The 18,400-nt window shown below is 39.5% G+C and overlaps 1 protein-coding gene and 1 pseudogene across 1 annotated transcript in view; both read left to right on the top strand.

The window, feature by feature from the left end:
* The window catches only part of LOC139452835 (galactose-3-O-sulfotransferase 2-like), a 52,361-nt gene extending 42,253 nt beyond the window's left edge, over positions 1-10,108 (top strand). Inside the window, exons 2-3 of the mRNA XM_071234461.1 lie at positions 3,772-3,815; positions 8,791-10,108. Coding sequence (XP_071090562.1) covers positions 3,772-3,815; positions 8,791-10,108 — 1,362 coding nt within the window. The remainder of the gene's footprint in view (positions 1-3,771; positions 3,816-8,790) is intronic.
* A 4,786-nt stretch (positions 10,109-14,894) lies between these two features.
* LOC139451757 (galactosylceramide sulfotransferase-like) lies at positions 14,895-16,214 on the top strand (annotated as a pseudogene).
* The last annotated feature ends 2,186 nt before the right edge of the window (positions 16,215-18,400 follow it).

Here is an 18,400-nt window from a genome sequence, read left to right as displayed (position 1 = left end):
ATTCTTTATATGGTCTGTATCTACTCATGCTGTGAAAATCAAGCCATTTGGTTTTCAAGTTGTGTTTCCATGGCAACCTGAAAGAAAAAATCTTAAATCCAAGATGGCGGCCAAACGGTTGAATTTATCAATTTTTAGTCTAGGGGGTAAAATGATCAGTATCATATGACGGTGTCGCATGTAAAATTTGAAAGCTATTGGGTCCATAGTGTCTGAGATATATGCTGTTTTATGCCGTTTTTAATCAATTGATGCATTCAATCCAATATGGCCGCCAAATGGCTCAACTTTTGACAAGCCACTAAGAACAAAACTTGTTCGGCTTGCTATGCTGATGCGTCATGTCACTTTTCAACGTTGATTCACGAAGAACTTGGGCAGATGTGCTGTGTGCAGATAAATTTCCAGAATCCAATATGGCCGCTAAACTAATTACATTTTGACATGCATGTAAGAACAAAATATGTGCGACAAAAAACAGTTATTATATACTGCCAATTTACAACTATGTCTATGCGAAACCAATGACGATATATTCTTTTTTAAAAAATATTTAGGACAGTATTTTCATCAGAAGCAAACTCTTATATTTCCGTAACAAATTGAGATATGTCAAAACGGTTCTAGAGTGTTGACGTTTGAACTATGGACAAAATATGTGCAAATTTTGAAAGTACTGTGGCTGATACAGGCAGAGAAAATGATTGCGGAAGAGGCGAACCCAGCACAAAATGACAAATCCGCTATCAACATGTTCAATCCAATATGGCCACCAAACCACGTGACTTTTGCCATGTGTTCAAGAACAGAAAATGTTCAGCGGCCAATGGCAAGATAGGAAGCAGTTGCTGCAACTACTTTGCATGATAAGATTCCATGTAAACACGTAATTGCAAAGTCATGCATTATGTTGGTGACAAATTTCGGCCGGAAGTAGCATTCAATATGGCGGCTATTAAAGCAGATATCAAAATTTCGCTAAGAAAATTTGTAGTGTGGTGCATAGAGACCAAGCATGCAAAGTTTTGAAGCCTTTGCTCTGGTAGTTTCAGAGGAGATAGATTTGGCGGCCAAGTGGTGAGAAAGTGCTAAAATGCATGTGTAAAAGCTTGAATCCAATATGGCTGCCAAACGGTGCGTTTCAGCGACATTGTCCGTCGAGGCAAAATTGATGGGCATCTGATTGGGCTGCCGCATGCCAAATTTGGTAGTCATTGGACTTTAAGTTTCGGAGATATTTGCTGCTGAAATTGAAATTTTTGAAATTGTTTTGAGTTGTCTGCCCTTTGCCATTGCGCCTATGGCCTTGCATTTTTGCTGGTATCTGCGTCACGTTGGTGCCGATGTTGCTGTCGATTTTGGAGCGATTCTGCCCACTGGTTCTCTTTGCAGTTCTGGTACAAAAAACGGCGGAATAATAAATAATAATAATAATAATAATAATAATATTTGCAATTACAATAGGGCTTCTGCTTTGCAGGCACGAAGCCCTAATGATTAAAATGTTCACAAGTCTATTGTTTGGAGAGAGGCTTGGGATCGAGTTGTTTGGGAAGGGTTGGGGTGATATTGGTGGGGGGTCTATCGGAGGGAGGGGGATTATCAGCGCTCAGCTATGCTTACGCTGGTAACCTGCCTGCCTCGACTGGCAATGACAGCATCGTGTGAGACATCAAAAGATATTTGTTGAACGTTCCTCCCGCGTTTAAACAATACGACCTTTGCTTGGAGATCGATGCCGAATTAGGAGATTGTGGCTGTAGCGAACAGTGGTTTTGTTTTAAGATGTCCGACAGACTCGCATGGCTGTGTTGATGTTGGGCAATGGTGGATTCCACCTGTGTTCATATTCCTTAGAGAGAAATGCAATTACAGACCTGCCCAATACCATAACCATCTGCTCAGTTTAAAAGCAGATTGAGAGTTTGGTTACAAAGGTTTGACGTCACGGGATCTGTGAAACAATCTACAAGCGACCAACCGGTCTGTGGTTTACTGGGATCATTGAGGCGGATTGCCTGGAGGTGAGTGGGCGATATTATACGCCATCAGTGACTAAACTTGTCTCAGTGACGGCGAGGACTGAGAATTTCGGATGTGAATCATATTCGTAGATATTGTTACCAGTTTGGTCATATATTTCTAACTTCTGCAAATTATAGGCGGCAGGGATCGAATATGAAGCTGTGATCATAAGTGTTTTCATTTCAGCAATTCATTAAGGCTATGAACCGAATTTGCAAAGCGACTCTGAAATGGACAAAAATGTCAAACGACCATGAAGACCATAAACTGTGTAACAACATTTATTTGTTACATTTGCTTCACATGATCAGGACGGTAAAAGAACACGTTGTTTACTTGACATCTACCTGGATGGTTTAGCCGGGATGAGTTCTCTGCCTTAATTACATCAGTTCGCGAGCGTCTAGCACCTGAGTGTCGTCAACTAACGCGGACATACCACTTATAAGGGTAAATCTACATCTTGCCATGCAGCTAAACATAGAACTGTTTTTCATTTCAACACACACCTGTCTGAATGTCAATGTTGCCTCGTGCCGTCTGAGCCAGGTGTAGAGTGTTTTTGGTTTCAACGCGGGTCGATGGTTCGCAGCGCCACCTAGTGGTGTCATCACCATCAACCACCCCAGAACGAGGCTGACACTAACCAATAGGCATGTCGACATGGGGTGATTGATGTGATTGCTGTAGTACAGTACAGTATACTCTTTGTGGATGACAGGTTCGTGGAGTGGGTGGCACAGGACTTTTAAAACTGATGCTGCAACCAAACTATGTTTTGGGTGAGTTTTAAAGCCGCGTTAGTTTGTTTTGTTTGTTTGGTTTTTAACGCCGCACTCAGCAACCTTCCAGCTATATGACGGCGGTCTGTAAATAATCGAGTCTGGACCAGTCAATTCCAGTGATTGACATCATGAGCATCGATCTACGCAATTGGGATACGATGACATGCATCAACCAAGTCAGCGAGCCTGACCACCCGATCCCGTTAGTCGCCTCTTACGACAAGCATAGTCGCCTTTTACGGCAAGCATGGGTTGCTGAAGACCTATTCTACCCCGGATCTTTCATTATTTCAATGATATAACGGCACGTCAGCTTCATGTCGAAGGAAGTGCTTACATGACGCAGGTCGCAGACTTACACAACTTTGGTGAATGGCAGCAAGAGTAATGATAAATACTCAGCCTACCCTCACGTTCATAAACGCGGGGACCGCCTCCGTGGTCTAGTGGCAGAGCGTCCGCCCGGAGAGCGGAAGGTCCGGGGTTCGATCCACGGCCGCGTCATACCAAAAGACGTTAAAAGATGGTACTTGTTGTTACCCTGTCTGGCGCTCGGTATTAAGGGGCAAAAACTAGGACTGGTCGGCTCGGAGTCAGTATACTGTGTATGAGTGGGGTATTCATGTTAAACTGCGGCATGGTATCTCAGTGTGCTAGCACTATAAATCGGCATCAGTCCGCACTAGTACAAGCAGACACACACACACACACACACACACACACACACACACGTCGCTATATAAGAGCAGTAATCTGTGACGCTGCGTAAAACCCCATTTCACCTCACCTCACCTCATAAACGCGGGTATTGTGGTGAGACCAAAGTCATAATCTGGACGGGCAGCGGATCCTGACAACAACAAGGGGAGCGATTTTGACCACAGAGCCTGCTGTTATCCTTTCTTTCCATCACAAGATTGAACAGTGTATGTGACTTTGATGATGCTTATTTCTGTTACAGACGCTGCCGAGAGTCTCGACGCTGAGAGTGGTGACGATGAAACGGTACGTAGGTTACTGTGTAAATCTATATACATAGACCAGGGACTCGAACCCAGAACAGTCCAACATCTGTTGAGTTGACTGCTAACTGAGTGTAATGATACGAGTATTTAAGAAGTTTCCAAATAGTTCCTTTTCTGTTGCATGTACAATTTTCGATACGAAAATATTACCGATTTTGACATGCGGTTCCGAGATTTGGGGATCCATATATAACGATAAAATAGGTTTATCTAAATATTCTTCCAGCAATGCGGTTCTCGGAGACTGTGGAAGAAATTATATATATCTGTTGCGTGTTTTACAAAAGTTATTAAATATTGGTGTAAACTTTTAACCTTAGATTATGGTAGATATCCTAGGGCTTGTTATGCCATGTTGAAATCACATGATGAGTTAGGAAGAGTAAACTAAGTCAGTCACGTTCGGGAACTTTTGTTCATTACAGGTTTTTCATATGTTTGGATTATGCAATCGTATGGGGATGTGGGTGCATTTCTGCAGCAGTTCAAACAACGGTGTAAGGATATTGGAATTCAAACTTTGCATAGTAAAATAGAAAATTCTCTTTTTTTAGAAAGTTATTCTAGTTTTAAGACACTGTTAACTCCCGAATCCTATATTCTACATTTAGAACACAAGGATTTGATTAGAATTTTGTGTAAATTTAGATGCTCTTCTCACCACTTGAATATTCAAAAATACGGTCCTCAAATGATTTTAATTCCTCAAATGTATTAGAAAGTTTATGTGAAAAATGTGATTTGGCAGTTAAAGAAGATGAGTATCATTTTTAATTGGTATGCCCGGCATACAGAAATAGTCGCCAACAATTTATTCCATCATATTTTCATAAATTTCCTTCAGAGGATAAGTTTAAATTGTTAATGGCAATTAGTGATGTACATGTAAAAAAAAATTGCTCTGTTCCTTAAGAGGAATTTATTTTCTTTATAGTTTGAAACTGAACAAACAAATCATTGTATGACATTTTGTTCCACGCATGCATGCATGTTGTAATTGGATGAAATTTCACATTTGTTCTATAAAATATGAATGGATCTTTTGTACTGTAGGCCACGAGGCCCATAATACAGAAATAAACACACTGTGTTTAATGAGTGTAATGATAGAAGGGCAACGCTATTTTTCAGGACATTATCATTGGCAGAAGCTCGATTAAAAAAAGGCTAAAATGGATAAAAGTTATGAAATAAAAATAAATAGAGGTTATCACGCGAGTGTGTTTGGGTATGGTAATTATCCTGTATTAGGAATAAACATTGTATTTAGCGTATATGTACAAGCGTGATAACCTCTTTATCATATAGTGTCATTCTTCAATTCTGTGCTCGAAAATCTCTTTCCATCACTCACAAACAGATCTACCTAAACATTGCAATTTCCCTGGAATGTTGCGCATGAATATATATTACATCAGAGGGTAAGTGATGTGTCAGTCGGACAGTGACAGTTGCCAATATAGTTCCAACAGAAACCTTTTTCTTATATAGTGGCGTAACTACATATATGCAAAGCAATTGCCTACACAAATTGTTTTTACCTGCCTTTCGCGGCAATGCATCGGTTTTTCCGATAGAGTAACTCCCCTTTATCAAAGGGAAGCTACTCTAACCCTGGTTTATGAAACGTCACAGCCACAGTCAGACGTTGTTGACAGTTGGCCTGCACTGTCATACCGTTACGAATTGCAGTCAGATGTACACAAAGCGACAAAACGAAACAAGGTAACAATTCGAACATAAATTTCGGCCAAATCCAACTGTATTAATTTGTAAAAAGGTTCCAAGCCGCAGAGGTCTACAAGAACAGATATGTAAAGTGATCCCGCTTGGATAGTGCCCTCGCTAAATTGTTTCTCAAATTATATCTCCAAAGTTGCCAAAACTTGTAAAATGCCTTAGCTACGTCACAGTAAGACACTGATTTTCAGTATATTAGACTATTCTTTTCATAATGATAGCAATTATCCCTGTAGTTTCTCCACATTCCCGATGGTTAATTCTTACTCGATCGCCGAATGACAAGGGCTTGGCCATGTTTGTTTATAAACAGTGAAAGTAGTCCCTACTTGAACTTTGATATTTGCATCTCTATCCGCATATGACCCCAACGGATATCGTTTTTATCCGTTGGCTTTATCCTGCCGAGAAACCCACCCATTGTATGAAAAAAAAACAATATCGGTTTTGAAACATTTACTGCAGTCAAAACACAACGAATGTCACTGATCCACTTGTTCAAATATGAAAACGTCATAGAACAAACCAGATGACGTCACGTTTGAACATCAATATGACGTCGCCTAACAACGGGCGTGATAATGGCCCGTCGTCAAGCACCATGAGGGCATTATCAAGTTACAGTGTCCCTAAAACTCAAATGTAAAAAAACAGCTCGCGTAAATACACAAAGAAGCCTTTTTCAGCATGCATACAAGGGAGCTAATTTCATTAGCTAACACAATTATATATATTTAGAACAGTTATATAAATCTGAAACATTATTTCACTTTTTTTTAAATCTTAAAATGTTAACTAGTTTTGGGGAAAACCCCAAAAAGTGATGAATAGATGAGTGAATAATATTGGTTACCCCATGAAAAATGTAATAACCCAATTAAAATAGAAACCCTAGAGTAAAAACTCAATTGCTCAAAAGTTATCTAGAGCTCTGCATACGTTACCGATTCATACGTTACTGTTAATAAGGCGGAGATTGAAGCTTGACACAAAATGCAACAAAGAACCTTTGCTGCCTAATGGCAAGTCAGGGAAGTTCTCCAAGCTGCGGCAGGGAAGCAGTAGACATAGCGAGATATGTGACCAGTGTCTGATACGTAACTTACAGCACCTGCAAATACATAATATGCTGTGACTCTAATGGTGATTTTATGGGAGGAAAGGCGAGCCTGTGCTGTGCTTCAGTAGTTAATAGACTGATTTCGAGACCCGTGAAGATCCGGGGTAGAATAAGTCTTCAGCAACCCATGCTTGTCGTAAAAGGCGACTATGCGTGTCGTAACAGGCGACTAACGGGATCGGGTGGTTGATGCACGTCATCGCTCCCAATTGCGTGGATCGATGCTCATGATGTCAATCACTGGATTGTCTGGTCCAGACTCGATTATTTACAGACCGCCGTCATATAGCTGGAATATTGCTGAGTGCGGCGTTAAACGACAAACAAAAAAAACCCAAAAGACCGATTTCGATTTGGCAATTAAGATTCTAAGGGGTTTTCATTATAGATAGACACGTTACTCTGATACTGCTTTGTAGATGAAGCTATGTAGAATGCTATGATAATATAATAGTTTATTTTATATTGATCCTGATTAGTATTTATGTTATTTGGAATTTCTAAAAATCAAAGTGTAACTTTTATCTATTACTTCACAAGAGTAACTCATATTGAAATTGTAATAAAATCAGAATGTTTATATGTCTTAGCATAAATGTTCATATAACAATATGGATAAAAATAACTATCATTCATTAACGTGTAACTGTTAGTCAGTAGTAAGATGCATGTTACCCAATCATACGTAACTGTTCCTAACTGCCAAAATAGTTTCATTTAAGTCAGAGACATTTGATCTTCTGTGTGAATAGATTAGAATTGTTGTTTCCTTTTCAAAGTTCTTGCTGTTAAATTATTTGTTTTTTGATATCGCAAAATAGACTATTAAAAAGGAACATTTAGTTAAAGTAATCACTAAAAAAGTTAATTATTTTTATTAATATTGTTAATGTTATTATTTGTCAATATTAAGTTTAGAGCTACGATTATCAGATTATTAATACTTTTAGTGTAATCATAAGTCAACATACGGCTTGGAGCTACGGTAATCATTTTGTTATTGTTGCTGCTAGTCTAACCTTTGGTGTTAACATTAATTCAGCTAATATCGCGGTGTGGACAGCGATAATTGTTTGTTTTTATTGGTCTGTTAGTGTTATTGTTAGTCAGTGTCTGCGCGTAGAGCTGCAGTAATCGGTATTATTAATGCTGCTGCTGTTATGAGTACTCGGTGTTATGTTTAAAACTACCGACACCGTTTTCTTATTGATACTGCTAGTGTTCAAAGTGCTAAAGTTCACAGCCACGATAATCGTTTTGTTTTATCATTTCAATAATTGTTGTTAGTCAGTAAGTTTAGAGGCTCGATATTCGTTTTGTCATTGATAGAGCTAGTCTAAAGTTATTCAATTTTAAGATTAGAATCACGATATTCTTTGTATTATTAGTGTCAGACAATGTTGCGTTTAGAGCCATGATAATCGTATTCTTTTATTACTATTGTGCGTCAAGCTTGCGTTAAAAGCTAGAATAGTATTTCATGATATGGCGTGCTCAGAACTACGATATTTATAGTGTTATTGTTATTTGAAGTTGCAATCTCATTAAAATCAGATCTTAGTTCTCGGTACCGCATAACAAAGATCTGAGGACATCCCATTACGGGTCTCGTCAGACCGACCTTGCGCGAACTTGGACCGACCAATGGAATGACCAATCAGGAAGCAGCTTTCTCGTGCTTTACGGCACTAATTTCAAATTGGCGAGTAGGCTTCGAAACATATTTTGACAAATTCTCGATTACAAATTTGAAACCTGGACAAAAGAACATTCTGGAATGGCTAATAGATGGTCTAGATTGTATGGATTCAGTCGTTAAACCCGTTACTATCGTTCGGAAAACCCCGTGTTAAAGTTTTCGAGGTTGTATGATTAGAAATCACATTCCGACTCTCACTTTCATGATCTGGTAAGCGACGCTCTGATTGGTCGAATGAAAGGTCGTTCTGACGTGACCCCTAATGGGATGTCTTCAGATTTTTGTTTAGCGGTAGCGAGAACTAAGGTCTGATTTTAATGCGATTGTTTGAAGTTGCCGAGTGCTGATACCACTTATCACAGATTCTTAGAACTGCTTTTGATTTTACATTTACAGATTCCAACGTTGCAAGGCTGTGTCTTTCTTGGCTATCTTCATCTGCGGCATCATCGCCATCAACATGTACACTGACAGTGTCGGGTACCAGTTTGCCAGACCAAGCTGGCTATTGGCCGGAAACACGACCGCATGGCAGCATGTCGTTCCAAAAACAAACGTACGGCATGTCGTATTTCTTAAAGTACACAAGGCAGCAAGCACGACTTTGATGAATATTTTTGTCAGATATGGATTAAAAATGAATCTAACGATGATGATTCCATTACGGAAGAATATTCTGAACGAACATGGCCGCTTTAATGGTAGAAATGTCCTACCTCCAATGCGAAACAGAACTTACGACATGATGTTTAATCACGTCATATTTAATAAGACATTCCTAAAACCACTCTTTCCTCCCGACACTAAATATATCGCCATATTGCGAGAACCCTTTGACCAAACTGTGTCGGCATTTATGTACTATAAATATGTGTACCCAATGCCTTATCTGTGGACAATCAATGGCGAGAATCCAGTTACAGAATACTTAAAGGACCCCCGGAAGTACGAACCCCCAAATGCATCAACATCTTTCACAAATAACCGGATGTCGGTCGATCTCGGTTTCCCCAATGTGTGGTCTCGTAATCTCACACAGGCGCGGGATTTCATCAGAGACTTAGAAAACACATTCCACTTGATACTTATTGCTGAGTATTTTGATGAATCCATTGTCCTCATGAAACGTTTACTGAAATGGGAATTTCAGGATATCTTGTACATATCAAGTAATTCTTTGAAGAAAGGACATGATCTCAAATTCACACCCAAAGATCGTGAACGACATAGGCGGTGGGCGTGGCTTGATCACATGCTATATGATCATTTTTACCAGCTTTTCTGGGACAAAATTCACGCTGAAGGCAAAAGCTTCTTCAGAGAGGTTCAGACGTATAAGGAGATTCGCCATATGTGGCAGACATTTTGTTCACAGAACCTCAACCACACGGACACCTTGAAACTTGAAGCCACGCAGTGGAGTTCAGCCTTTGAGGTCTCGTCACGTGACTGTAGCCTAGCAACGACCGATGAAATTCCTCTTATGGAAAAAGTGAGATTAAATTACTACAGGAAGTCGAAAGAACGGGTCATGTCTTTACCAGATAGGATGTTTGGTGTCAGTCGTGTAAGTAAAAGTAAATACCATAAAACACCAAGATCTCACCATTTAATAGAGACAAAGAGCGGTCGTTGGATTAAAGTGAGCAGTTCCTCCATGAACAAGGCCTCAGTCAAACACAACAATAACCATGACAATAGGGCGACAACGTGATGTATTTTAATGGAAATAAACATATTCTTGTAATTGTTTGTTTTGTTCTATGTGCTGTATTTTCTTATAAAAAAGTCACGAGGCGGGGTGGGGTAGATCAAATGTGGGGAGGGTGGCGTGTGTGTGTGTGTGTGTGTTGGGGGGGGGGGGGGGGGGTGTCAACCCATGGGATAGCCTTGCTTCAAGGCTGTACTGAAAGAAAATTCCATGGAAGTGTCGTAATTCTATCCTTATAATGGACAGGACCCCAGGGTCTAGATTTTGGAAACGATCTTGGCTACGATTGGTCTTTTGGTTGCCAAGAGGTTGCATAGCGGTCGCATTGTCTGTGTGACTGAGGCTGAAGTGCCATAATCTTGTGCAATAAACCCACTTTCACCCCACCTCACCTTCTTGCGATCCAAGGTCTCAACCAATACTGCCTTCGCCTTGTCCTTCTCATTCCTCATTCCTCATTCCTATTCCTCATCATCATGGTCTCAGACGTTTACTACTTCGGTGAAACCCACGAGCACGGGTATGGTGCTGACAAACCTAGAACACGGGTATGGTGCTGACAAACCTAGAAACATAATCGGGGCGAAACCGGGATTCGAACCCACAATCATAGGTTTCTGGCATGCCCAAGGGACGCAACTCTGCACAGCGAATCGCGGCGCCTTAGACGACTGGGCCACCCGTGTCTCCCCCCCCCCCCCCCCCCCACACACACACACACACCACACACCCCAATACAAGTGGTGTCTATGAAATAAGATATAGCAGTTTTCTGCAGCTTTATTATTACATAATTTAATTTGTAAATTATGTAATAATAAAGCTATAGAAAATACATTTTCTCATTAACTGTCCATTTTATTCTGACTTAAGATATGATTTATGGTCGAGAACTATTAAGTCTGATCCTATATTTATTTCATTTTCTCCTGTGGACCAGACGTAAAGGCGTGATAGGTTTCAAATCTACCAATTTCAACTTCTAAGGGTAATGTGCCGCAGCGTAACTTGCTTAGGATACTACGATGAAACCTGTTCATAATACATGTAACATAGGGTTCAGCAGAGAGCAAGTGTTTGAACAATCGATAAGTACAAAGCTTATTTCCATTTTGTAAACCCCTATCATTCCACAATTCTGAATACCAATTATGCTCATCTGACGCTAATAACTTATAATTTTAGACGGATAAAATCGAATTGGGTTAAATGCAGATCGTCAGAGACAGTTAGATCTAAACTATTAAGCAAATCCAAAACATTGTTTACCCAGGATTTACGGAATTTTGTAGACCATTTACTAATCGAACAAAGAAGTCTATTGGGATCGACCGCTTGAATTCGCCGCCAAAAACGAAATATTTCAATATGCTGTTTTGTAAGTAGGCTTGTCCATCCTGATTCGCCACGGACTGATAGATTTGGAGTTTTGTTATTAACCGCAAGGAAGAAACGAGCAGCTCTGTTTTGAACAGAATCAATACAGCTGAATTGCTTGAGGCCCCTGATAGCCGAACCGTACGAAAGTATTGGCTGAACAAGGTTATCATACAGTTTATTAAAAACTGAAAATGACATACCACCCGCTAATCTAAATTTACAGATAAGAACACCAAGAGCTCTATTTGCTGATTTTGCCAATTCCTTAACAGAATAATGAGGAAGAGAGTGAATATGGTTTTACGCCGCTTTTAGCAATATCATATCATGGCGGGGGACACCAAAAATGGGCTTCACGCAATGTAACACACACACACACACACACACACACACACACACACACACACACACACACACCCATCCCTTTAACAGAATAAGTAATATCCAAATGATATGGCCTGCACCTTTTTTCCTTTGAGAGAGTCTGAGTCTGTAAGGCTGTTTTTGGTCCTTGTCTATTCGGTGTTTACTCGCTGGAACACAAATATTGGATATTAGCATTGTATTGTGATTTTGAGCATCCGGGTGCATATATGACATGTAAATGTATTTCCGATTATAGTACTTGTTGTTTTTGCATATGTTCTAGCAATAATCAATTTGATAAATATTCGGTTTGCTTAATTTCTACTTTGAAAAGCTTCGTTGGTCTGTATACTTTAGCACGCGCATGGTTGGGTGCAAACCAAAATATGTTTATTTCTCATAAATTAAATCACCAGCGGCGGTACTGGAGCATATATCTAATGTCATACAATAGAGAATAGTACATCAAGGATGCAGTTTCTGAAGCTTTGTACAATATATCTTGATAACTGTTTTTAATCTTAAATCTTTTGTGAAAATAATACTGGAAATGGTTGAGTACATGAACTGGTTGAGTGGCGTATTTTACGTGATTAACATCATTACAATATAAAAGAATCTACACAGTGATACAAGTATAAATGTCGAGTTGTGATTTATTTAAGAACGAAGCCATTAATTGGGGATTTAACTTGCGCTTTCCGACATTATGGGTATTTCGCACACGGTTAAGAACGAATTGTAATTCATCTATTCATACCAAGTACGAATGCATCAATCCACCCGTGTTGTATCTACTTACATGTTCATTAATGCCAAAGGACACCAATATCACAGGACTAAGTACATACTTTGTTGAATGTTGTTTCGTGAATACACATATTGCGTAACACATTCCCAGAGCACAAGAGGGCACGGGTGGCCCAGTCGTCTAAGGCGCCGCGATTCGCTGTGCAGAGTTGCGTCCCCTGGGCACGCCAGAAACCTATGGTTGTGGGTTCGAATCCCGGTTCGCCCCGATTATGTTTCTAGGTTTGTCAGCACCATACCCGTGCTCGTTGGTTTCACCGAAGTGGTAAACGTCTGAGACTTCCTCCCACATTAAGCTGACACGCCGTGATATAACTGGAATACTGTTAAAAGCGGCGTTAAACCCAACTCACACACACCCACCCAGAGCACAAATGGGCCGTCCCTTTGTGACAGGTATTACTTAGAGAATGTCTACTCTGACAGCATGGCAGTCAGTATTCATTCATCCCAAAAGCCACCTACCAAACTACCTCTTATTAATTCTCACAAAAATTGGTATTTTGGGTGATGTCATACGGTGAATGGGAAATTGTTCATGCTTTTCAAATATTTTTTATTCAGTAAATGAATCGGGATTGCTTAAAACTGCTCCAGAGACAAAATTATATTTATCAAGTAATATTGGTATGTGTTGGTTAAGATATATATATACATACATATTATAAAACATAATATATATATACATTAAAACAGAACACAAACGAGTGGCCAACAGTTTGGTGCGGTTGATGGAAAGGTATTCAATTATTAAGAAAAACTATTTAACTCTTAAGAACGTAGGATGTACATATGGACTAAATTCAAAATAGCTAAACTGACAGATTTTGTTTCCCATAAAGCACTGAATTCAAACTCTAACCTTTAGAATAGAAAGATGAATCTTTTCTTAAAATATTGTAGTAAGGGCATATGAAAAAAATGCAGTATATGGGATAGCCACAAGAGCATGCATGATGGCGTTATCTGAGATGTGTCTTTCAAGCCGATGGAAGTTTATCACTACAACCCAGTCCGGGGCGATAAATGATTATGTGACAAAATGTGGTATAACTGAATATTAGTAACATTGTCCAATTATAATAATAGTTTAATAATCCTCTATATCAGGTGACTATTCCAATTATTAATGGTATCAGGAAGGAATGACTTGGCTTAGCATTCTGTTCAGCAACTTGTAGCCTGTAAATTGGTTCGATTTCTTTAAAAGTAATCACTGACAGAAGAGGTGTTTTCAATCTTGTGAAATAGTGTTTTCTTTTGGCTATGTTAGTTTCTCTATAAAGTTCCTCATGACTTGTACGCCTTGTCGCCCCACAAATAGTCCGTAATGAATCTAAGTGTAAACTTTCAAGGATTGATTCTTGTTCTTTGGTACAATTATCCCAAATATGGGAGAAAACATATGGGCAATATATGCGTGTACATAACTTCTAACGACTTTGACTTGAAATTGAATAGTTTATGTTTTCTTTGGATTTAATTTTACTTGCTTTAATCCAATTGGTAATTTTCTCCAAATTGGCATTAATATTTTACGCAGTATTATTTGGAATTGTCTGTTTGGGGAATTGCCTGGACCCCACCGCAAACAAATTAAACAGAAATTCTAAGGGTGAAAATATATACAATAGTTTGTTGGCTCGAAATGCTAAGCTCAATAGTTTTAGTTGTAATGTAAAAATAATAGTGATTTTGAATTATATTAAAATATTTTTATACATTTTTGTATTTGACGTGAGAGGGATAGCGACACACATATATAAGCATGTTGTATTTTATCATAATGATTGTACAATTTGGATTGCTTTAAACCTGTTTCATCAAACAAATATAGGATTTGATGTTGTCATATCGTGAATCAATCTATTCAATATTCACTTAATGACTTTGTTGTGTACTAGTCTTGTAATTAAATTTTATTTCTTCCAAATGTAGCCATTGCTAGTGAATGATGCGTTTAGAGCTTTGTTAGCCACAACTACTTGCCATTGCAAGTAAATGATGCGTTTAGTAGTGAATGATGCGTTTAGAGCTTTGTTAGCCACAACTACGATGTCATTGCAAGTAAATGATGCGTTTAGTAGTGGATGATGCGTTTAAAGCTTTGTTAGCCACAGCGAAGGTGTCATTGCAAGTAAATGATGTGTTTAATAGTGGATGATGCGTTTAAAGCTTTGTTAGCCACAGCGAAGGTGTCATTGCAAGTAAATGATGTGTTTAATAGTGAATGATGCGTTTGATAGTTGAAGATGCGTTCAGTAGTGAAATGTGCGTTTTGAGCTATGATATTCCCTACAGCAGATAAGATATATTGATGAACATTTGTCAGTTTTACATTTCCTATCTTCACCTGCAGCAGCATCACCATCAACATGTACACTGGCAGTGTCGGGTACCAGTTGTCCGACCTAGTTGGCTGTAGGCCGGAAACACGACCGCATGGCAGCATGTCGTTCCAAATACGGGGCGGTCGGGTAGCCTAGTGGTTAAAGCGTTCGCTCGTCACGCCGAAGACCCGGGTTCGATTCCCGACATGGGTACAATATGTGAAGCCCATTTCTGGTGTCCCCCGCCGTGATATTGCTGGAATATTGCTAAAAGCGGCGTAAAACCATACTCACTCACTCACTCGTTCCAAATACAAATGTACGGCATGTCGTATTTCTTAAAGTACACAAGGCAGCAAGCACGACTTTGATGAATATTTTTGTCAGACATGGATTAAAAATGAATCTGACGATGATGATTCCATTACGGAAGAATATTCTGAACGAACATGGTCACTTTAATGGTAGAAATGTCCTACCTCCTATGCGAAACAGAACTTACGACATGATGTTTAATCACATCATATTTAATAAGACATTCCTGAAACCACTCTTTCCTCCCGACACTAAATATATCGCCATATTGCGAGAACCCTTTGACCAAACTGTGTCGGCATTCATGTACTATAAATATGTGTACCCAATGCCTTATCTATGGACAATCAATGGCGAGAATCCAGTTACAGAATACTTAAAGGACCCCCGGAAGTACGAACCCCCAAATGCATCAACATCTTTCACAAATAACCGGATGTCGGTCGATCTCGGTTTCCCCAATATGTGGTCTCGCAATCTCTCACAGGCGCGGGATTTCATCAGAGACTTAGAAAACACATTCCACTTGATACTTATTGCTGTGTATTTTGATGAATCCATTGTCCTCATGAAACTATTACTGAAATGAACGACATAGACATGTTATATGATCACTTTTACCAGCTTTTCTGGGACAAAATTCACGCTGAAGACAAAAGCTTCTTCAGAGAGGTTCAGACAGGTATAAGGAGATTCGCCATATGTGGCAGACATTTTGTTCACAGAACCTAAACCACACGGACACTTTTAAATTTGAAGCCACGCAATGGAGCTTAGCCGTTGGGATCTCATCACGTGACTGTAACCTAGCAACGCTCGATGAAATTCCTCTTATGGATGAAATCAGAATGCCCAAAGGGGTTTCGGAAATGTCCAAAGTCAAGATGAATATTAAATCAATGGTATAAACTACAACTTTGATTTGTTAATTTACTGGTATTCTTATAGGTCATACTTATACAATAAAATATTTTATTTAATATCACAAAACCACATTCGTTGTTAATGAAGATAACATATAACAGGTTGTTTTTCGAGCAATTTTACAGTTTAGGCATACACAGGAAATATGTTTCTTTCCTTAAAACTTCTTTCAAAGTTTAATGTGGTTGTCCGTCCGCATCCCGTGGAGCCGATAGCTTGGACTACAGAATTGTATTGTATTGTACAAGTAGCCGGTGTCACGAAATATATTCGCCCCCAGAAATAAATTAACACGTGATTTTGTGTTCACGTGGATGACAAATGTCTGTTGGAAATATATAGGTATTCTTAATGATATTTGTAATTGTAGCTGAACCAGGAGTACCGCACATTTAGTTGATATGTTGATTTATTTTATTTCTGTCAATCAATCAAAACTATTAATTTTTCTTCAGAATCTCATTATTAGCTATTTCCTTTCCGGTACTTTCAAACTGAAATGACACCAGCGAGTGCATCTAAGCCTCATTTATCGACCACTCAATCCTCATTTGTCGGCCATCCAGTTCCCATTTATCGGCCACCCAATCCTCTTTTGTCGGCACGCGGTACTCGGGACCACTCTGTCCCCAACTTCGTGAAACGTGTTAAAAAAGGCCTGAAACAGCCGTGAAGCATCAATAAAATCTGTCTCCATGCGTATAATATCTGACATCTCCTGACCACTACTGCCGTCATATACACCCGCTTCTAACACTGCCGTCTGTTTAAACTGTAATATTTGAAACACATGGTTCTCCAGAGATTTAATATACTATATATCTTAGGGAGTGAGTGAGTTGGGTTTAACGCCGCTTTGGGCAGTATTCCAGTTATATCACTGCATGTTAGCTTAATGTTTATCACTTTATTGGCCATCCGTGCCCCAATTTGCTTCAGTTATCGATGTGGTTCAAGATAGAAGTGTTAGTATACATTCATAAGAGGCACTCGTGCTTGAAGGCGTTATAGGTCAAGACCCGTGAAGATCCGGGTTAGAATTGGTCTTCAGCAACCCATGCTTGTTGTAAGAGGCGACTAACGGGATCGGATGGTCAGGCTTGTTGACTTGGTTGATGCATATCATATCACTGGTGGACACATGATATCACTGGTTTGTCTGGTCCAGACTCGATTATTTACAGACCGCCGCCATATTGCCGGAATACAAGCAAACAAACGTTATACGGCATGGCAGTCATCACAGGCACAGTGTGCAGAACGTGCCGCCATGTTTCTGGATATAGAGGTCATCACAGTCACCTCGTACAAAAACAACGGTGAAAACGCACGTTGCAGCATTCACTACCGTAAGTAATGCTTGATGTTAATACATTATCTAGAAGAAATTCAGGGTGTATTTGTTTGTAGTTAAACGCCACACTCAGCAATATTCCAGCCATGTGACGGCGGTCTATGAATAATCCGAGCCTGGGCCCCGTTGCACAAAGCAGTCTTAGCACTAAGACTGTCCCATACTGTTAACATAGACTTCTGATGCAACGGGCCCCAAGACTATTGTAAGCCTATGTTAAAGTATCTGGTCGTTACGATCACCTTTGCGCTAAGATCGCTTTGGTCAAGTGGACCCTGGTAACATCCAGGGAACAGGAAATACAAACGTCAATCAAAGAATTATTTATTTTAAATCGAAAACATATGGAATGAAACAGAAAAAACAACTACGGGCAAACAGGCATATATATATATATATATAATGCTAAGTTGGACATGTTGCTGACACGGCTGTAACTTTGTCATCAAGTGGAAGATGTTGCTGACTCTCAACGAAGGGAACACCAGGTCATGGTATATATTCAGGCTCATAGGTTTAATTAGAAAAATATCTGGCTCGCAGCAGTAGCTGAAAAATATCTATTCTCCATACAAAATTCCTACCCTACTCACCCCCAGTGTATAATGGCCTGTCCCTTACCCACAATGCATCATATGATACCGGGAAGGAGTAAGTGAATTTGATAGGTTTAAAGCTGAGTAGTAAAGTCACGGTTTCAAGCAACGTTTACCACATTACGAACACGGGTATAATGCCAGCAAAATAAGAATCAAAATCGGGGCAAAACCCTTATTCCAAGATTCTGACACGCCTAAGGGAGGCAACTCGCAAAGA

This window comes from Haliotis cracherodii, unplaced genomic scaffold, assembly GCF_022045235.1.
Source record: "Haliotis cracherodii isolate W230 unplaced genomic scaffold, xgHalCrac1.p SCAF_9, whole genome shotgun sequence".
NCBI classification, from domain to species: domain Eukaryota; kingdom Metazoa; phylum Mollusca; class Gastropoda; order Lepetellida; family Haliotidae; genus Haliotis; species Haliotis cracherodii.
This window is presented reverse-complemented; position numbering and strand designations above follow the sequence as displayed.